The sequence below is a fragment of the Rhodnius prolixus genome, unplaced genomic scaffold (genome assembly GCF_049639745.1).
Source record: "Rhodnius prolixus isolate KJV_2025 unplaced genomic scaffold, Rpr scaffold_4, whole genome shotgun sequence".
NCBI lineage: Eukaryota > Metazoa > Arthropoda > Insecta > Hemiptera > Reduviidae > Rhodnius > Rhodnius prolixus.
Genome location: NW_027411614.1, coordinates 41,894,389 through 41,916,511, shown reverse-complemented (window position 1 = coordinate 41,916,511; position 22,123 = coordinate 41,894,389). Strand labels below are relative to the sequence as shown.

Here is a 22,123-nt window from a genome sequence, read left to right as displayed (position 1 = left end):
GCTGAGAGTGTAGGGTTAAAGTTAAAAAATGGAAGAGCCTATCATTTCATATTCCCTTATTAAATGTGAGTCCATCTTTCTTTTTTGAGACGATGTAAAAAAGAGAAAAATGAACTAACTTCTTAGCTGAAAAAGAAAACAATAAAAAGAAAAAATCTTTAAGCAATTTACTATTTCCAGCTGAATCAGACCTTCGTCTCAACTACTCTCCCTTCACCCTCATTCGCATATTGGATTCTTTACAATCCATTGAGCACTGTGAATGTGGCATCGTCAGGCTAATAGCATGGACTAACACTTGGCTCTGCGGCTTAGAAACAATGTTGTTGCTACCACAATTGGGAATTCACATATTATGGCTTCATCTAATAAAAAGTACATTCATTATGTTTCAATCAAACCAAACTGTTTTATTTAGGTCATTACTGTTCAATCAGTTGGGCCGTGGTGTGATGAAGGCCCGCCATATTGGGTAGCTTAGACCAAATAATAGATTGACTGCACTGCTTGTCTTGTCTTGGTGGTTTAAGATTTGATTTTGACAATAATGAGCTAAATGAAGAAATAATCGAAGTTCCTTCACAGCAAACCGTCTTCTACGAATTAACCTCATGATCCAGACATTTGAGTAGAAATATCGTAATAACCTCCCATTAGGTTTATAGTTCTAATCCACTGAGAGACCCGGGAATATTATTGCAGAAATCTCTTGCTGTGTTAGTGCGTCAACATTGAATACAATCGCCGGTTAGTTTCAGCGCTAAGAAGTAAATGGTCTCGTTCTGAGCAATAGAGAGTACCTTTGAGTACGCTATACCCAGTAATTGTACACATCAGTGCAATCCCATCCTGTATGGAAAGTGCTGTGGAAGTTAGCTCTAGTAGTTATTAGACTTGAATACCCATGAGAGCTGAAGAGTTTCTGTAGAAGAAGGGTCTAGACTGTTTGCCCTCTCCTCAGGGTGACCCCAGGGGATGGCAATACTCTCTCACTCTTTTATACAATAGATTGTATTAACAATAACTGAATTTCTGGGTATAATAAGGCGGCTTTCTCACTTCTATCGACCGGCTATCCAACCGCTCCCTACAACATTAACAATATTAGAAATGTCGCCAGGATTTTAATAAGCGGCGATGATAAGATTCTACTTTAATAATAACATTATTATTTATTAAAACTGTCCGGCAGAACAATTGTATAAGGGTTGATCGTCAAAAACTGCACGAAAAAGCGTAACGTTGAAAAACACCCAACTTTGACAATTTTTTTCTCTTTTTCTATAAAAGATAAAATTCCCAAATTTTCTTTATAATATAGGGCAAATCCTCCTTTATAACTGTAATTTATTTTTTTCAGTAACATATTTATAAGTTTTCGAGAAAAATGATGCAAAAAAGCAGCAGAAACGGCATTTTTAAAAATGGTTCTTATTCTTGTGGTTGTTCTTGTTGTTACCTTCTTTGTAAACAACATAGCGCCTAAACGCGTGAACCGATTTTAATGAATGAGGGGTTATTCGATTCAGAATTCCGGTGCCTTTTGGGGATCTCAATGCTGTCGTCCATTATATGGAAAAGGAGTTAGCCCCATTTATGTAAGCCCCCCCCTCTAAAACAAACATTTACTATTAACGCTGCAAATCTCAGCCCGATTTTGACAAAATTTAGCACGATAAAGCCGTTAAAGCTTAACTACGTATTCTTGTTCTTGTTAAAGCGCGTGCTCTTACACATACTAAAGGAGAGTGTTGCGATCGTTTCTGAATATCGACGCGTAAACTGATTGTCATTAATGAAGTTTCATATAATTTGAAATCACATGTAAATCTAGGTATAATAGATAAGGAATTAGAGAAGACTAAATTTGGGAGCTTTTGAAATTCGTTAAAATTTCAAACCTTTATATCTCTTCCCGTATTGTTCAGATTTTAATGAATTCTTTACTTAAATGTAAAGAAAACTCAGTAACTTTATCTACGACGGGCAACACAAGTTCCTCAAGAATTGTAAATGTTTTTTTTCTCTTTCGCTGTTAAAAACAAGTCTTCGTAGGATGCTAATAAGTATTTTTCCCGGACCGTAGCATACGAGGGTCGTTTGAAAAGTCCATGCAAAGTCAGAGAGATAGCACTACTGGTGCGTATCGAGGTTATGTTTAGTTAGTAGCATCTCTTGGAAGAACACACACCAAGTTTCAGCCAGAAAGGTCTATTTCTTTGTGTTTGGCATTCGTTTGAATCGAGGAAGTCGAGTGATTTTCAAAAAAGGCGAAGACCGTTCCTTCGGCCGGAAAGATTATGGCGACTGTCTTTTGGGATTCGCAAGGAATAATCCTCATCGAATATCTGGAAAAGGGTAAAACTATTACAGGCGCATATTATTCATCATTATTGGACCGTTTGAAAACCGAGCTGCAAGAAAAACGCCCACGATTGGCCCACGACGAAAGTCCTTTTCCATCACGACAACGCCCCAGCTCACACCTCAGCAGTTGTGGTCGCAAAATTAATGGAAATAGGGTTCCAACTCGTTTCACATCCCCCCTATTCTCCAGACTTGGCTCCCGCGGACTACTATTTGTTCCCCAATATGAAGAAATGGCTGGCGGGAAAAAGATTTTATTCAAACGAGGAGGTGATTGCAGAAACGAATGGCTATTTTTCAGACTTGGACAAATCCTATTATTCGGAAGGGATCAACAAACTAGAGCAGCGTTGGACGAAGTGTATAAGCCTAAAAGGAGACTATGTTGAAAATTAAAAAAGGTTTACCCCAAAAAATTAAGTAGTTTTTATTTTTGCACGGACTTTTCAAACGACCCTCGTATTTATCAAAACTTAGTTTTTCTTTTTTAATCTCTCAAAAGCCTTTCAGAATATTCGGCTGTATTATTTGAGTTTTTAATTTCGTGGGGGCTTCATGCGTTCATTAGCCAAAGTTTCGTTGCAGATTAAACAAAGCGGTTGCTTTGATGTCACAGATTAGATATGCTGGCCATTTCATTCATAATAATGTTTTGTTATAATAATGATAAAATTTACATTACATCTTCATAAATAAATAGGCACTATATTTTCTTTCTATTCTAAATTATTTTTCTGACTTATTCGAGAGCACAAATTACACAGTAAATATCAAGGAAACTATTCATCAATAATATTGATTTCTCTATTGTAATTTACTGTAGTCCCTTTAATTGAGTTATTGTAGTAAAATACTTTAACAATCTATTGGATGTCCTATGTATATCTTTATCTACATTATGTCACATATATACAACTATATTATTTAATATTAACCCAGATTAATTATTACCTATTATTATTAACATTTGTCTACTACATAAAGTAAAAGATCACATTATCGAAGGATGAACTTAAACCGACGATTTTTATTTAAGAAAATAAAATCATTGATTTACGATTTATGAGTATGTTGGTGTAAGCATTTTTTTAAAAAAAGTTTTTGAAATCCTCAGCCTCATACTTACTTTTATTTTTTATTACATTTTTCTTTTCAATCTGTAATTAATTGTTTGATTACCAGACCTGCAAAGCTAATGTGTATTGTGGTACTGGGTTCGATTCCCGGTCTTTAGCCCTTGGATTTTATTTAATTGTTAATAAAAGAAATTTACAGTAAAGTATGTTTGCTAGTCGCCTTCGTCCACGACACCTAATTGGTAGTTGGACGTTAAGCACCGCCTGAAAAAATAGGAATTACTTTACTTTTTTTAATTGCTTGATTATTATAGATTAATAGATATTACAGTCAATCTACGTTAAATGGTGTGCTACTTAAACAAATATTTTGTAGATGAAAACAGCCAGCATTACAGTAAAATTACTCAAATGATATCAACGAAATGAAGGATACTTGCTGATTTGTGTACTTTTTAGCGTTTAATCAACCCTTATACTTAACTTTTTAAACTGTAAGTTTTTGTTGAAGAGATAATAATATTATAAACTTAAATAATATTACACATTAGAAATTCATTTTCTTATTTTGAACATTAATTGACAATTAACTATCTCTTTAATAGTGTATAAGAGTTATGACCGTACATTCTGATAATGTAGAATTTTACCAAATTTTTAGAGATCAAAATTTTCAAAGAAATCGAAAATGATTTAGTAGAGTAGTTAAGGTTGAAGGATTGTTATTATTACGTAGTAGGTAATAATTAGTTAGCCAAGTGCAGTATCTGATCTTTACCAAAGTATAAGGTTCGAACTAAACGTGATCTATCATTTTATGAAACCCAACTTCGAAAATCTAATTCAAACTCCGCAGTTCCTCTTCTACGTCAGAGAGTGAACCAGTTGGTGATGGTCTTGGTTTAGATTAGTTTTGGTTTTCCCATAAAAAAAGATCACCATATAAATGCAATTCAAATGCCATCAGTGACGATGTATCAGATCCAAACATCTGCAGATAAAAAAAGAAAAAAAAAAACATCCGACATTCAGGACATCTAATCAATCCAAGGCTAAACAGACACATCTCTTCACAAAGATATTTTATCATCTCGTCAAGATGACGCCTACCTTCACGATACCTGAGATTTGAATTTAATTTTTACTTCCTCTTACCGTTCGCGAGAGAAAGTACTGTAATTGCAGCAGCAGGAATTCAGGTTTTCGAATTGAAAATGATGAAATGTCACCAACCTGTCTTCGTAAACTTTTTAAATAATTTTTTAACCTTAGATTTAGACATTTCCGGCACTTACAGAAAATCTCTTCCGAAAATTTCTTTCTTAATGTATTCATTCACGTTTCAATAATAATAATAATAATAAAAAGGGAAAAGGGAAGGGATTAGCTATGCGGTTAGCGTACTGGACTCTCACGCGGAGGTCCCGGGTTCGAATCCAGCAGCTGACCCTTAGATTTTCTCTTCCTAGTAGGAGCTTCTTACAGCTCACTATCCGGTGATGGGCAGTGTTGTCCTTAACGAGAGAACACTGTCCGGTGGCCGGCGGTGCACTGGTAAAAGCTCCGGGCGCCAATAACCTCAGATGTTGACGCGCCTTAAATCATTTAAAAAAATATAAATAAAAAAAATAATCAAAGCTGACAGTTGTATAAGGGTTGATCGTCAAAAAGTGCATGAAATCGTTCAAAAACACCCAACTGTGACAATTTGTTTTATAAAAGATAAAATTTCCAAATTTTCTTTAAATTATAGGTCAAATCCAACTTTATAACTGTAATTATTTTTTGCAACAACCCAGAACTAATAGATTTCGAGAAAAAAAGTTGCCCGAAAATGAGAAAAAACGGCATTTTCAAAAATTGTTGTTCTTGTTACCGTTTTTGCAAACAACGTGAACCGAGTTTCATGAATGAGGTGTCTTTCGATTCGGAATTTCATGTAGTGCCGCTTTTTGTGGGGTCACGACGCTGTACTTCGAATGGGAGAGGAGTTAGCCCTTTGTTTGTTAAAATTAATAAATATTTTTGATTGTAATTTCGCAAAATTAAAAAATATAAAAAAAGTTGGAAACTGAGAAAATCACGGTTCAGTGATTTCCTCAAATAATATTTGCGTAGAAAACTTTATTTTAACATTATTACATAACCACAAAATTATCTTTACCCGACGCAGTAAGAGACAGTGAAGTATACTTATTGTAATAAAAAGAGAAATTCATTTAATACGCACACTCGGGACGTTTGATATTGAAAAGAAAGGTGACGTAATAAATGGAAATTGGAGAACTGAAATAATATTCGACGTTACCTTATACCTTTTACATAATATAAATATTATTGGAAAAAATAGTGCGAGATTTACCTCTAAGTTCCGATCAGGTGTAGTGGTTTCAGGCAATATAGCTTTACTAAATTCCTTATAAAATAAAGTACTTACTTTTACAAATGAAATTTTATCTAAGAACAAGATTATTCAATACAAAGGAAAATCTTAAAATACTCACATGACTTTTCTCTTTTTTGTAATAATAACATTTTCTCCAAACAACAAAATTTATTCGTTAAAATGGCCACTTCCGTTGGTCATACATAATCGAGCATATACTAGAACTCTTGTAGAGTGTTTTGAGAAGGTAGAGGCTACCTCATAGATCTTTGACTTCTTGGGATGTTATAAGTTCATGATCAAGATATCTTGTTAAAGTTTTTGAGATTGAGTAAAAGTCAGACCATTTTCTGTAAAATATTTGTTTTTGGAAGTTTTTTTAGATCTGAGGGAGTTAGCGGCCATACCAAAACGAAGAAATTGTCAATGGGATTTATAGTAATAACATTTTCAACCTTCGCTAGAAAAATTCGTTCAAATTTTTATTTTCTAAGATCGAGTTTAAAAAAGGGAAGAAGACCAGAGGACTCCCTTACGTCATTCATAAATCGTAGCCGGAATTTCTACGTACAATCCCGAGAAGCCTAAGCGATGAAAACTTCAGTTATAGGAAAATATTCAAACTATAGTTAGAGTAAGAGAAAGTTGGGAGTGAATGCGAACTTTGAGTGGGTGTTTCTCGTCAGAATCCCAAATTGAAGTTTTTAACCCGACATTTTTTACCCGTATTATTTTGTTTTTATTATTACTAAACATAAAAAAACGACATCCAACGATTAATCTGTGAGGTATTATGTAAATTATTTGTCATCAATAATTTTTTTTACATAATAAATGAACTGACAAAGTATAGACTTGTACACAGGGTAGTGCGTGTCCCTTCATCAAGTTGTATACAAACTCAGGCCCCAGACTTCAAACGGTTCTACAGCCCTTTTTCCTGAACCATACCTTTACAGGAGGCATTAAACCCAAGATGAAGAGTGACTGGATGAATACGAACTGATTACGAACAGAGTAATGGATGGCTGTTCACGCCGTACCATACATCCTGTAAACACCTAATTAAGTTATGACAGTTATCTTTATACTACCATAATTTGTCCACTTTCTAAAACATATCGATATAGAGTATATATACATTGTACACCAAGATAATATTGATTATGAGTTAAGGTTGCTTTTGAATACTAAAAATACTGGGTTTTATATCGTATTTTAGTATAAAGGAGTTTAAATTGAAGTTAGTAAAGGCGATTACCATTGCTCTGCCTGCCTTTTCTTAACATTTAACAGATCGAAAAGAAAATGATTTCCTCTACAATCTTCCGATAAATGTGGCTAACTCAATAAAACAGACGAAGAAGAAGAAGCAAGATAGCCTCGCATTTCTAGATAAAGTACCGGTTAGAATTGCCTTTAGTGGCGCCCCTTAAAATAGAACGCTGTAAAGATTGTATTAAACTAATTCTCTATAATGAAATTGCCCTAACCTCTTTCGATAAAATACCAGCAGGTTGGAATGCCCTTAATTCTTATTCAGTCTTAAATCTTTTAAGACTGAACTTCTTTCCGGAATTCTGGGCTCACAAATAACTAGGGAATAAAATGAGTGCTGTTTATGGTTCAAAAGCCGGATACTCCTTGAAATTTGATCGTTGGGTGTATGTTCACGTACTTCCGCTATCTTTAGAGACAAACCTGCTCATCTTCTTGTTTCCAGACACGTAAAAAGCAGAACCATGAAGGTGGTAATAGACGTTAGGTCTAGCTATAAGTTGTGTAGGTAGAAGCTCCAAGTTGAAATCCTCCATTAACGTTTATCTTAACTTGTGAGGCCTTTTGTTCTCCTTCTCCTCCCATCGGGGGTGTGACAGTGACTTTGAGAACTTTTGCGCCCCTCCAATCACCCCGCACCCAAACACAGACTATTTTCTGAAAATCTCAAAAAGTGTTTTCCCTATGAAAATACGAAACCGTAAATTTGGCATTGAGGAACTGTTTTGAGACTGATGATGATCTTCGGGGATCCGGACTATTCTCCAAACCTTTTTAGGCTTTCTCCTAACTCTTTCAGCCAACATTATTTTCGTAACCAATCCCACACATTCTTCAAGGAACCTTTGGGAGGCCTAATTGGAAACTACTTCAAAAAATAAAATAAACGATTTATAGATTTGGTTGGAGTTGCAAAAAAGGAAAAATTAATGAGACTAAGGTATCTTCTCTTTCTCTATCTTAGAGATGATTCTAAACAGGGATGTTGCAAATCTTGTGCCAAGACATTCTGAGCAGCTCTTCTTCTATCTGTGGCAGAAATTATTTCAGATTAGATCTACAGCTTACATCTTCTCATTGCCATGCTAATTAGCTATTGAACAAACATTTCAGCAAAGAGAGATATGCGACTTTATTCAGCCTTCACTTTAATGATGTTTAAAGAGAAACAGCTGTATTTTATTTATACAGTTAAGCTTACTAGTTAAGCTAGATCGGTTAACCCAAAGTAAGAGAGTTTTCCGACTATCTACACCTACAAAAGCATTGTGCTACTACTTGTAAGCAGAAGCTAACTCAATGTGAAATTCTTTGTTGTCGTACTTCTAAGGATTTTTTTTTTTACGAATTGGAAGATGTTTGGTGTGCTTTAAAGCATAAGGCATGCTTTGTTCATTGAGCCAAGTTAAGGTTTTATCTTTTCTTTATCTCAAGTGATTGTACATCAGTTCTTGTTCTTGTTTCTTTAACGTGCCTGTATTGGTAGACCTTTTATTTTCTTCATCACCTTAAGCTAGAACTTTACGCTGTATCTTCATTTTTTTCTTCACTTTACCACTCTATCCAAAGCCGCTCGGTGCTGCACAGCTAGCTTCTTGTATTCACGATTTGAAGGAGCAACAGTGTGACGAGAAGCTGGAGTTTACCTCTGAGTATGGCCAAACTCTAATGATTACAATTACCTGAGAAGGCCCAAGGTGTTGTGCTCAGAGATGTTAATAGCAAGTATAGTTTTTGTTGTTATGGTAGGATTACCCGCAGGGATTCCAAAATCCCTGAGATTTCCATTATCACTTAAGTCACAACAACGAGCTCTAGGATTTTTCCCACAACCAACATTATGAACTTCATTTTCGATAAAATTTATATAATATCCTCTCGATAGATAAGTAGAGATATGGGCCCATTCATTCCTTCAGCCACTGATATTATAATATGGAAATAATCTTGTAAGTGACAACATCTCATTCATTCATTTCCATGCACAAATAAACAAATGAAACAAGTTTATACAATATTACATAACATGGCGAACTTCACTCTATCGTCACCTCAATGCAGGTAAATTAATTTAAATTCGCCACAAATGCTTGTAATTCTCTGTATGTTTAACTAAAGTATATTCGGTAATTGTTGAATTAAATTGGCCAAATCAGTAGTAAAACCATTCTCACTAATTATATTCCTCATGCATACATAATTATACCATTATACTACGTCATTTATGCATGTATAATGCGTCAGCAATTAACAGCTAACCAGTAAAACCTTCTTTAAAGAATGCACACATACATACAAGGTGTTGTCTTTAAGTGCATTCTTGTGCAAATTTAAAGTTAATGTACGTTCTCAAAATTAGATCATTAAAAACAAACCGGAAACAGATTTAGATAATTGTTTTGACAGTTTTCAACTTTACAGTTCAGTAAAGAGTTAACAGATACAGACAAAGTAAAATGCAAGATACATTGAATATGGTTTTATATAGAATGAAAATACTAGTTTATTAAAACTGTCCGGTAGGACAGTTGTATAAGGGTTGATGGTCAAAAACTGCACGAAAAAGCGTAACGTTGAAAAACACCCAACTTTGACAATTTTTTTCTCTTTTTCTATAAAAGATAAAATTCCCAAATTTTCTTTAAAATAAAGGGCAAATCCTCCTTTATGACTGTAATTTTTTGCAACAACCCAGATCTAATAGGTTTTGAGAAAAAAGTTGCTGAAAATGAGCAAAAACGGCTTTTTCAAAAATTGTTGTTGTTCTTGTTCTTGTTGTTCTTCTTCTTCTTCTTGTTGTTGTTACCTTTTTTGTAAACAACGTAGCGCCTAAACGCGCAAACCGATTTTCATGAATGAGGTGTCATTCGATTCGGAATTTTATGTAGATGTGCCTTTTGGGGGTCTCGATGCTGTACCTCAAATGGGAGAGGAGTTAGCCCCATGTATGTAAGGCCCCCTCTATAACTAGTTTTACTAATAACTCTGTAAATATTGGCACGTTTTTGATAAAATTTGGTAGGGTGAAAGGGATAGGGCTCCTCTATCTAAAATTAAAGCGACGTTCTGTTCTTACACCTAATAAGGGGAAGTTTTGCAATCTTTTCAAATCATCTTCGCAATAACCGATTTTCGTGAATGAAGTGTCATATTATTCAAAATTTTATGTAGATTTGCATTTTAGAGGCCTTGACGCTGCGCATATTTGGGACGGGAGTTCGTCCAATGTATGTAAGGCCCCTTCCAATATTATTGTTACTGATAACTCTGTAAATCAGCCCGATATTGATAAAATTTGGGAGGATGAAGGGGTTAGGGCTCCCCTGCTTAACAGTAAAGCGAAGGTGTGCTCTTACACCTATTAAGGGGAAGTATTGCAATCGTTTCAAATTATCAAATGGTCTGGCTGTGGGTGTATGAAGGGAGCACATTTTCTCAGAAAAGACTTCCGCGTGTTACTTTCTTCAAACATGGACATTTTATTGCACGGTAGATTAAGCCTCGCTTAGATAATGAAAGTGTAACGAGCGGCCTGAAAAAATTCTCCCTCTATCTCTCTCTGTTTCAGTGTGTGTGATTATCAAATACCAGAAATCGCAGAACGTTAAATGTCTTAGCTTAGATGAGATAAAGTTTTAGTCAAAATCGGTATACCGGAAGTATCACTTTAATGACGAGATTTTTCAGTTTGTCAGGAATTTTTGGGAAACTTATACAGGAAATCCGATTAATCCTAAATTTCTAAACTTATTAGAATTAAATATAACAAACGTCCCAAGTTTGTAGAATATTTGTAAGTATAATTTAAAGAATAATATTAAGAGGAAGTCGTGAGAGTGTTGTTACCAGATTTTGTTCATAGAAATTATAATTTCTGAGAAAATCTTGTTCCAAAAGTTGCGATAAGAGAACTTCATCAGTTAAAACTGTTTGTAATATTAATTTGTATTTGTTGCGATGAGAAAGAGTCAATAATAATAATGTTTTCTATAATTTAATAAACTATGAATAATGTCTACATAAAAACATTCAGAAATAATATCTATGACTAATCCCTAACTTGATAATATAAATGCCATTAGACTTTACTCTTTCCACCTGAATAGTAAACAATAAACATGATATGGTTTTAATTTAATAAACTTTAAACTTATTTAAACTTAACTTAGTGGCGTGATTTCCCCCTCCTTTATCTTTTGAATGCACTATAAAGTGGAAATAATTATTTAATCTAATTCAAACGTCTTTTGACATCCGTAGAAGAAGTGCTTGTTATTTTTTCTATTTTATTAGCTATTAAACTATTTATTGAAGACTTCATACATCCTTCTCAATTTGGTAAGTACATTTTTTGTAATAATTTAGTTAAATACATTTTAATTCAGAAATTACTCTTATTTGGCGGTTGATTTTAGTCCGATTAATTGTACTTAACTGCTGATGTCTGTCTAGATGAAAAGTGATCCTAGTTCTGACTGATTGTTAAAATTCACTTCCTTTATCAAAAAGTTAATAATATTGCTTAGAGTACTTTCGTTGCTCGATCGGAAAAATAAAGTTTAAAAATTTAAAAGTTTAAACCTTCTTGTTGTGATGTAGATACTCTAATTTATTTTTATTTTTTTATCCATTTTTTGAACGTATCTCCCCGCTTTTAAGACCAACTTGCTTCATTACTTTTGTCTGATAATAAACTTGTAACCCAAATTATCATGTTAATGAACAGTTTTCACTTCTTCAAGATTTTCTCTAAACAATTTTCTACTGTAATTTTCTCGGCACATAGTTTGCATATATTTACGTCTATTACTTTTATTTGAAACATTTTTCCGATAAAATTCAATTTCAAACGATTCTGGTGGAGGAAGGAAGGTAGGCAGGCTAAAGTACAATCATTTCATTCTAGTGATCGGAGGTACCACTTAAGTCCTAACAAATGAATTCAATATTCCGCTTAAATTCTTAGTTTGAAGAGAATTGTTTAACCGGAAGTGCCTGTTTAAAAAATAAATAAAACATTTTTTTACTTTTTCACTTCCTCTTAGACAAGTATTGCGCCCTTGTAAAAATTTTCCGTTTCATCTTTCCACCGGAAATGTATATATGCGCACATACTGTATATGTAGCATTGTATGTGTTGTCAAAATATCTCAAAACGAAAATCGTATTAAGCTGATACTCGTATCAGTGATTAAACTGATACTAATTTCAATCAGGTTCGACAAAGCCCACAGACAATACAATCCCTAAACCGGAAGTCTCTACTCTGCTGCATTAGTGAAGAATTTCTTCGTTTTTCATTGATTTTATTTTTATTCTCCTCTAAGTTTTTTTTTATTTATTTTGGTAAATTGCAAATCTATCTTATAATACCATAGCACATTAATGAATTTGGATAACTATAAACTAAATTTCCGCCCTTGCTCAATAATCAGTTATTGTTCTAAAAGTTCTTTTTTGTTAATACATCAAATTAAAATATTTCCAATTTAAAAAAATTACTCTTTAAAGTTTTATGTTTCATTGCAAAAAACAAAATTTACTTCATTTTTCGAACCTAAATTTTTTTTTTCCAGAGTCGAAGGAAACATTACGTTAAGTATTTATATTAAGTATTAGTTATTTATTTCTAAATACTAAAGATTTTAAATTATATTATAGATATGCCTTCTAAACACCGGAAAAAAAAGCAAACAATTAAAAAATTAGTATCGGGTATTAGACAGACAATTGACAGCACTGCTGAGCTCGAAAACTGTAGTTTATACACTATTGTGACCCCCGCCGCAACTAAGCAACAGCGGTACTACGTTAAAAATCGCGAGGGAATAGTAACTAAACAGCGACAATATAACTTAAGAAAAAAAATAGAAATAAAAGAAAAACAGGAAGTGTACAATTTGGAACACAAAGAAACAATAGCAAGGAAACAGAGAGAGTATGATCTAACTAATAGAGAGAAAATACAGAAGAAACAGAGGAAATATGATTTTGTTCATACAGAAGATAAAAAAAAGAAACAGAAAGAGTATGATTTATCTCATAGAGAGAAAATACTGAAGAAGCAGAGAGAGTATGATTTAACTAATAGAGAGAAAATACAGAAGAAGCAGAGAGAGTATGATTTAACTAATAGAGAGAAAATACTGAAGAAGCAGAGGAAATATGATTTTGTTCATACAGAAGATAAAAAAAAGAAACAGAAAGAGTATGATTTATCTCATAGAGAGAAAATACTGAAGAAGCAGAGAGAGTATGATTTAACTAATAGAGAGAAAATACAGAAGAAACAGAGGAAATATGATTTTGTTCATACAGAAGATAAAAAAAAGAAACAGAAAGAGTATGATTTATCTCATAGAGAGAAAATACTGAAGAAGCAGAGAGAGTATGATTTAACTAATAGAGAGAAAATACAGAAGAAGCAGAGAGAGTATGATTTAACTAATAGAGAGAAAATACAGAAGAAACAGAGGAAATATGATTTTGTTCATACAGAAGATAAAAAAAAGAAACAGAAAGAGTATGATTTATCTCATAGAGAGAAAATACTGAAGAAGCAGAGAGAGTATGATTTAACTAATAGAGAGAAAATACAGAAGAAGCAGAGAGAGTATGATTTAACTAATAGAGAGAAAATACAGAAGAAGCAGAGAGAGTATAATTTAACTAATAGAGAGAAAATACAGAAGAAACAGAGAGAGTATAATTTAACTAATAGAGAGAAAATACAGAAGAAACAGAGGAAATATGATTTTGTTCATACAGAAGATAAAAAAAAGAAACAGAAAGAGTATGATTTATCTCATAGAGAGAAAATACTGAAGAAGCAGAGAGAGTATGATTTAACTAATAGAGAGAAAATACAGAAGAAGCAGAGAGAGTATGATTTAACTAATAGAGAGAAAATACAGAAGAAGCAGAGAGAGTATAATTTAACTAATAGAGAGAAAATACAGAAGAAGCAGAGAGAGTATAATTTAACTAATAGAGAGAAAATACAGAAGAAACAGAGAGAGTATAATTTAACTAATAGAGAGAAAATACAGAAGAAGCAGAGAGAGTATGATTTAACTAATAGAGAGAAAATACTGAAGAAGCAGAGGAAATATGATTTTGTTCATACAGAAGATAAAAAAAAGAAACAGAAAGAGTATGATTTATCTCATAGAGAGAAAATACTGAAGAAGCAGAGAGAGTATGATTTAACTAATAGAGAGAAAATACAGAAGAAACAGAGGAAATATGATTTTGTTCATACAGAAGATAAAAAAAAGAAACAGAAAGAGTATGATTTATCTCATAGAGAGAAAATACTGAAGAAGCAGAGAGAGTATGATTTAACTAATAGAGAGAAAATACAGAAGAAGCAGAGAGAGTATGATTTAACTAATAGAGAGAAAATACAGAAGAAACAGAGGAAATATGATTTTGTTCATACAGAAGATAAAAAAAAGAAACAGAAAGAGTATGATTTATCTCATAGAGAGAAAATACTGAAGAAGCAGAGAGAGTATGATTTAACTAATAGAGAGAAAATACAGAAGAAGCAGAGAGAGTATGATTTAACTAATAGAGAGAAAATACAGAAGAAGCAGAGAGAGTATAATTTAACTAATAGAGAGAAAATACAGAAGAAACAGAGAGAGTATAATTTAACTAATAGAGAGAAAATACAGAAGAAACAGAGGAAATATGATTTTGTTCATACAGAAGATAAAAAAAAGAAACAGAAAGAGTATGATTTATCTCATAGAGAGAAAATACTGAAGAAGCAGAGAGAGTATGATTTAACTAATAGAGAGAAAATACAGAAGAAACAGAGGAAATATGATTTTGTTCATACAGAAGATAAAAAAAAGAAACAGAAAGAGTATGATTTATCTCATAGAGAGAAAATACTGAAGAAGCAGAGAGAGTATGATTTAACTAATAGAGAGAAAATACAGAAGAAACAGAGGAAATATGATTTTGTTCATACAGAAGATAAAAAAAAGAAACAGAAAGAGTATGATTTATCTCATAGAGAGAAAATACTGAAGAAGCAGAGAGAGTATGATTTAACTAATAGAGAGAAAATACAGAAGAAGCAGAGAGAGTATGATTTAACTAATAGAGAGAAAATACAGAAGAAGCAGAGAGAGTATAATTTAACTAATAGAGAGAAAATACAGAAGAAACAGAGAGAGTATAATTTAACTAATAGAGAGAAAATACAGAAGAAACAGAGGAAATATGATAGAGAGCATATAGATAAAAAAATAAACCAGCAAAGAGTGTATAATGTTGCCCATAAAGTTGGCATAGCAAGGAAGCAGAAACAAAAAGACAGAACAAACAGTGAAAAGAAAACTGAAACACAAAGAAAGTACAATGAAAAAAAAAGAAACGAAATTGACTTAAGACAAGAAAGGTATAATGAAAAGAATCGCGCTGTAATAAATTTAAAAAGAAATATTCGGTACTTTTTGACTCGCCAAAACGTAAATAAACCCTCGGCGTCATTCGCATCTTTATTAAAGAAACGGATTCAAACTCGAAAAAAGATTTGTACATTTCGAGATGAATGCGCGCTAATAAATAAATTGTGTTTATCTTTAAAACGGAATCGTCAGTTCAATAAACACCGCCGTGTAAGGAATAAAATTAATCGCACAATGACTTATTACCTGATAAAACATTCTAAACATTTAACCGGAATTGCCCGATCCTACTTTAGGTATCTAAATAATAAATTAAAAGCCGTTGTCGATGAGGCCGTTAATAAGTTCGAAGTAAATAAAATTAAAACACTAACGTCTAAAAATATCGTAAAAGTATTCGGAGGTAAACAAAAACACACGACACATTCTGAACCTTATTTCTACGAAAGTTCCTACAGCGTGGTTCCTCCCGGACATATATTGCTCACTGATAATCACACCGTTTTCGTGAATAGGCACAATTTTAAAAAGTACATTACTAAAGATAATAATATTGTGGAATGGCCTTGCGGTATCACTTGTAAATTTTCAGACCAAAGTATGAGCACGATTTTAAATAAATTAGTTGAATTAGTAAAAAGCAATGTGAATGAAATGTCAATCAAAAAGCTTGCGAACACATGTAGGTACAGACATCTTAATAAAAAAGGACACACCGTACACTGCGCTTCACACAACAGTATATTTAAATGCAGTACACTTTTGCAAATTCTTTCTGAATTATCGGTACATTACACCGCGTTTAGGAACTTAAAAAGACAGATTTACACTATGCGTAATCTGTCTTTCAAAATAAATCGTGTAACATCGTGTATAAATAAAGCGAATAATGTCGAATCTATTTTACGGTCCGTTAATGATTTAAAAAAGTTTCTCAGAACACTTAAAATCGACACCAATAAATTTAAAAAATATGTACCTTCCACTAGTTGCGACACTAATGAAATAAACATTTTGACTAAATATAAGAAAAACTTGTCTTCGTTAAAAAGTAAAGTAACTTCTTTTCCGGAAAATTTTTGCGCATGTTGCAACATCTTATTTTATGACGAGGATTTAAAAGATTTTATTAAATTTCAAAATAAAGATAATAAATCGTGGCAAACTATAATTATTTATATTAATAAAAATTATGATAAAGTTCATTCGGATAATATTAAAATTTGTACATACTGTGCACAAAAATTAAATCAAAATTGTATTCCCGGACGCGCCGCATATAACTGTTTAGAGGTAGATCTAGTGCCAGAAGAAGTTGGTAAGCTGAATATTTTCGAAACAATGCTGACCCAATTAGTTAAATCGTTCCAATGTGTAGTTCGTCTCCAGCCGAAAAAAGGGAAAATTGCGGTCAGTGAAAAACTTAAAGGGTTAAAGGGTCGCGTCACTTATTTACCCCTCCCTTTGCAGAAAAACGTGGACTTGCTACCGAACGAACTGCCCCAAAATCATGAAGTGGTTGTACTGGTTAATGGCGTACCTACACAAAACCGAGTCATATGGCGAGATTTAGTGAGCGCGAATAAAATTTACAAAGCGATTGCCGCTTTAAAAGAAATTAACCCGTTATACGCGAACGTTAATCTAAATGTAAAATTGTTACCGAATATTAACGAAAATATAGGTAATAAATATACTTTTAAGGATGTATCCGGGGCATCCATAAAAAAAGTAGATAGTGCAACTTTTTATAAAACCGGATTTTATACTTTTCACTCCCTTCATCCGATAAATATGAGCGCGGTTGAATCGAGCGAAATCGAATCGTATCAAATGCAGCAAATGAAGGGAGAGTACGTGTCGGTTTTTGATAAAAATTTAGATTATTTAACATTCCCGCATCTATTTCCTAAAGGCAGGTTCGGAAAATTTGATGTAAATAGAAATGTTCCTCTGTCGGACGCTGAGTATCGTAAAACACGGATATTAAATAAAGACGGGCGATTTCGGCGTGATCCTTGTTATTTATTTCATTTGCTAAATGACAGTGAATTTAAATACCTTGGCGGGGCCATAGCACACTTGTTAAACGTTCGCGCGTACAAACCGTACACGGTGAATGATATTTTAACTAAAGTTACCGTAAACGATGAACAGTTGGAACAGCATTTAATCAATCTATTTAGTTCGTTACGGGGTACTAAGGAGTATTGGCAACGTCGTCGCCAAGAACTCAATGCCATGACACGCGATTTTGGGGCGCCGACTTTTTTTGTAACTTTGTCATGTGCAGAATATGATCATTCCGAATTATTGCAATATATTGTTAAAATTAATAATGATGTTCCTAACGTGGTGAAAATGTCCGCCGGGGAGTTATGTGCGTTAGATCCGACTAGCGTGTGTAGATATTATCACCGCCTCATCCGAAATATGTTCAAGTTTTTAATAAACGATAAAATAAATCCGGTATTAGGTTACGTGGAGCATTATTTTTGGCGCGTAGAATATCAAGAAAGGGGGGCGCCGCATTACCACATGTTATTGTGGATTCGGGATAGTCCGGAAATTAATAACGATTGCTTTAGAAAGGTTGCCGATTTTATTAACACTTATATTTGTGCTCGGTTACCGGATCCTTTAGAGTCACCTGTCTTGCACTCGTTTGTCCGGAAATATCAAATGCATAAGTGTAACTCGTATTGCCAACGAAAATATCGCGTAAAACAAAAAATGTATACTAAATGTCGGTTTGGATTTCCGCGTAAAGTTACTGACGAATTGATAATTAATGACATTAGTTCTACAATCGCGTCTAGAGTTAAAGGTTTCGGTCCGAAACGTGTTTATGACTTGCCCAGACAGAGAAGTGAGGTTCGCATTAACGACTACAACCCTGTCCTTCTATTAGCTTCCGGCGGGTTTAACGTTGACGTGCAATTTGTTAAAGACGGAGATTTGAGATTAGTTATTTACGTAACCAGTTACATTTCTAAAAATGAAAAAACGGAATTAGAAGATCTATGGGCTGATATATGTAAAGAATCGAATAAAAAAGCGTTGTGGAGTTTAGGATTAAAAAAATTAACGCATCGGCAGATCGGGTTATACGAAACAATAGACCGGTTACTCGGGCATCATTTGTACGGTAAATCGGAAGATATGCGATATATCAGCACCACGTTTCGCGAAAATAGAAAACTATGTCTAAAACCTTATAATGAACTAAAAAATATGCCGGCTAATTCCACGGATATATATTTGAAGTCATGGCTGAACGACTATTATCCGAATCGACCCGACAATCTAGAAACTTTAAACTTGTACGATTTCTGTCGTTATCACGATCTTTCCCGCGATCAATTAGAAGCCGAAAACCGAATAAAATTAAAAAATAATGTTATTTTAAGAAAGCGCGGCAAACCTTACGTGATTCAACACCCCATTTACAAAACGTTAAATACAGAACAAGACCGCAATAAGTATTATCACTCCCTTTTACTTCTTTTTAAACCGTGGCGTAATGAATCGGATATTTTAAAAGGTTTTCGGACGTACCAAGAAGCGTTTGACCATTATTCCGCGGAATTAAAACAGGCCATGACTTATCATGATAAATTAATTATGATTGAAGAAGGAATCAAAGAACTTCAGAGTAAAATTGCGGAATTCAAAGAAGAGAATTTCATTAATTTAGAAGAGGATAATATTATCCGAGAAGTGCAGGATGCAGACGTGGCGATGTTGGAAGTTTGCGCGGCGATGTATACTAGTATTGACGATCGCGATAGTAAATTTAATTTAAACGAAGATCAAAGCCGGATTTTTAATAAAATAACTAAAACTCTTATCGACCAAAGTAATAATAAATGCAATAGTCAAATAAAATTATTCGTCTCTGGTGTAGGCGGTACGGGTAAATCGTATCTCTTAAAAGCGTTAAAAGTTTGGATTAACAATACATTTCCGCCCAAGAAAGACACTGTTTCAGTGGCTATAACGGCTCCGACCGGCCTGGCTGCATATAATGTTAATGGCGTCACCATTTACCGGCTTTTATCGCTCCCGGTTGAGCACCAACAAACCGCCGAATATAATAAATTAAACGTTGAAAGTTGTCGGGCGATTAGACACGTACTTAAAGATATGAAATTATTGGTAATAGATGAAATTAGTTTAGTTTCGAGTCTCGTTTTCGCTTATATTCATCTTCGGTTGACGGAAATTGCTAAAAATAATGAACCTTTCGGTAATTTTAATATTTTACTTTTCGGTGATTTGTTACAATTGCAGCCCGTTAAAGGTAATCAAGTTTTTAAAAAGTTAACTCGCATCGAATGCAAATCCAAACTCGGGTCTATCGGTTCTGCTGATCTTTGGTCGATGTTCGAATACGACGAATTAAAAATTAACGTAAGACAGAAAAATGATAAAAGCGGTTTTATAAACACTTTGCTCAATATTCGGTCGGGTAATGTCTGCGCAGAAGACATCGCACTATTAAACTCACGTGTTTTGCCTAATAATGATTTAAATAATGTAATTGAAAATTATAAAGTATTACTCGATTGCGGTAGAAATCCGTTATGTCTCTTCGCGACTAAAGCTCAGTGCACAACTTTTAATAAAATTTATTCAGATAAATTCGCGAAAGAAATAGTCACAATAGATAGTATCGATGAAATTGATTATAATTTTAAACTCACGAATAAAAAAATAAAAGATTTGAACTTTTTAATTAATAAAATTTCGGAAGACGTCTCCCGCACTGCTAATTTATCTAAAACAATAAATTTATTTGTTGGCGCGAAAATAATGATTAAACGAAATATCGATATTGCTAACGGAATTGTAAACGGAACAATTGGTGTAGTGGAACGGTTTGTTTATAAAGGAAACGTCGTAGATTCTTTAATCATTATCGTGAATAACAAACCCTTTTCTTTAGAAAGGGTAAAAGCGCGATTTCTGTTGTTAAAAAATATTTACGTGCATAGGAAACAATTTCCGGTGACTCTTTCGTACGCGGTAACCATCCACAAATCTCAAGGCTTAACCTTGGATTGTTTATTCACAAGTTTAGGAAAAGAAGTGTTTGCACCGGGCATGCACTATGTAGCTCTCTCGCGGGTCACTAATTTAAACGGTTTGTATTTAATTGATTTCGATTCGGCAAAAATAAAAGTAGATATGGACGCGATAAGTGAATACCGTCGTTTAAATAAAATGATCCGATCACCATGTTTGCAAACAGCGAATAATAATATTTGCGTTTCCCCCACCATCAATTTAACAAAAGAAGAATCCCTTCTCCAATCAAATGTTAATCGCGAACTTTTTTCTAAAACGGAAATATTTGGCTTACCGAATTCTGACGGCGTTTCATGTTACGCGAATGTCGTTGCACAGTGTTTGATTAATATACATACCGTTAAATTTAACCTAACGAATAACCTCGTCAATAATATAAACATAACTTTTCCGGATCCAAAAACTCGCGATAACTACCAAAAAGTGAGTGTAACTTTCGAATTATTTAATATTTTAACATCCGGAATAACTCGAGGTGCCAAAAAACCTAATACCAAAAGACTCCGCGAATTAATTGCTCACGGTAGTGACGTAAATTTTAACCCGAATGTTCAACAAGACGCGCAAGAATTTCTAATATTTCTAATATCCGCTTTAAAAACAGAAAATAACATTCCTTGCAGGTTATTTGATTGTACAGTAAAATTCGTTCGAAAGTGTTTCAATTGCAATAGTTATTGGGATGACGTTCCCATTAATCTTGAGTTAATGTACTTTTTAGAATTCGGGGTTCTCCAAAATAACGAGCCGGTTACCTTTCACTCGTTATTCGACTATAAATTATCGGATATAACTTGTTCAGAATGCGGAGAAAATAAAATTTATATTCGTAGTAAATTATACTCGGTATCGGATTATCTAATAGTTATACTAAAGCGTTATCAAGGAAATCGTGTTTTAAATGAAATCCACTCTTTCGATGAAAATAAAATTAATATTGACGGTTTTAATTTCACACTTTCGTCCGTGATTTACCATTACGGTTCGGACCTTAATTCTGGCCACTACGTTTGCGCGGTAAAAAGTCCAAATAATTCGTGGAATTTGTTAAATGACGACTTTATTAATTATAATTTTAAATTTGATCCGGGTTTAAAAGACGCGTATATTTTATTTTTAAAATCAATAACGTAACGTGCTTAAAAAAAAATCTATATTTTTAGTAAAACTTAAAATATTTTTATATCGAATTTTAGCCGTTGGAGAGCCAGCAGATGACATTTGGACTGACTGAAAATATTCTATTTGATATTATTAATTTATTTGTGCATGTTTCTGTTTTTTGAAGTAAAAAAATTGTTTACATAGAATATGTTTTTCGCAATGAATACCTCTGTTTGGTCCTCATATACTATCACAATAGTAAGTGACAACAAATTTATTATGCCCACCTAAGTTTTTATACTATTTCACTTAAGATCTAATAACTGTGTTCATTTTTTGTTTTTAGTTTTTATTTAATAACTTGAATAGTTGATGGTACGATTCTATACCTTAGGTTC

General features: G+C 33.4%; 2 protein-coding genes across 2 annotated transcripts in view; both read left to right on the top strand.

The window, feature by feature from the left end:
* The window catches only part of LOC141455332 (orexin receptor type 2-like), a 118,566-nt gene that overhangs the window by 78,751 nt on the left and 17,692 nt on the right, over positions 1 to 22,123 (top strand). The window lies entirely within an intron of this gene.
* Positions 9,745 to 21,839, top strand: LOC141455328 (uncharacterized). The gene is made up of 2 exons (XM_074130275.1): positions 9,745 to 11,445; positions 12,684 to 21,839. The coding sequence occupies exon 2, from the start codon at positions 12,771 to 12,773 to the stop codon at positions 21,753 to 21,755; it is 8,985 nt and encodes a 2,994-aa protein (XP_073986376.1). The 5' UTR covers positions 9,745 to 11,445; positions 12,684 to 12,770; the 3' UTR covers positions 21,756 to 21,839.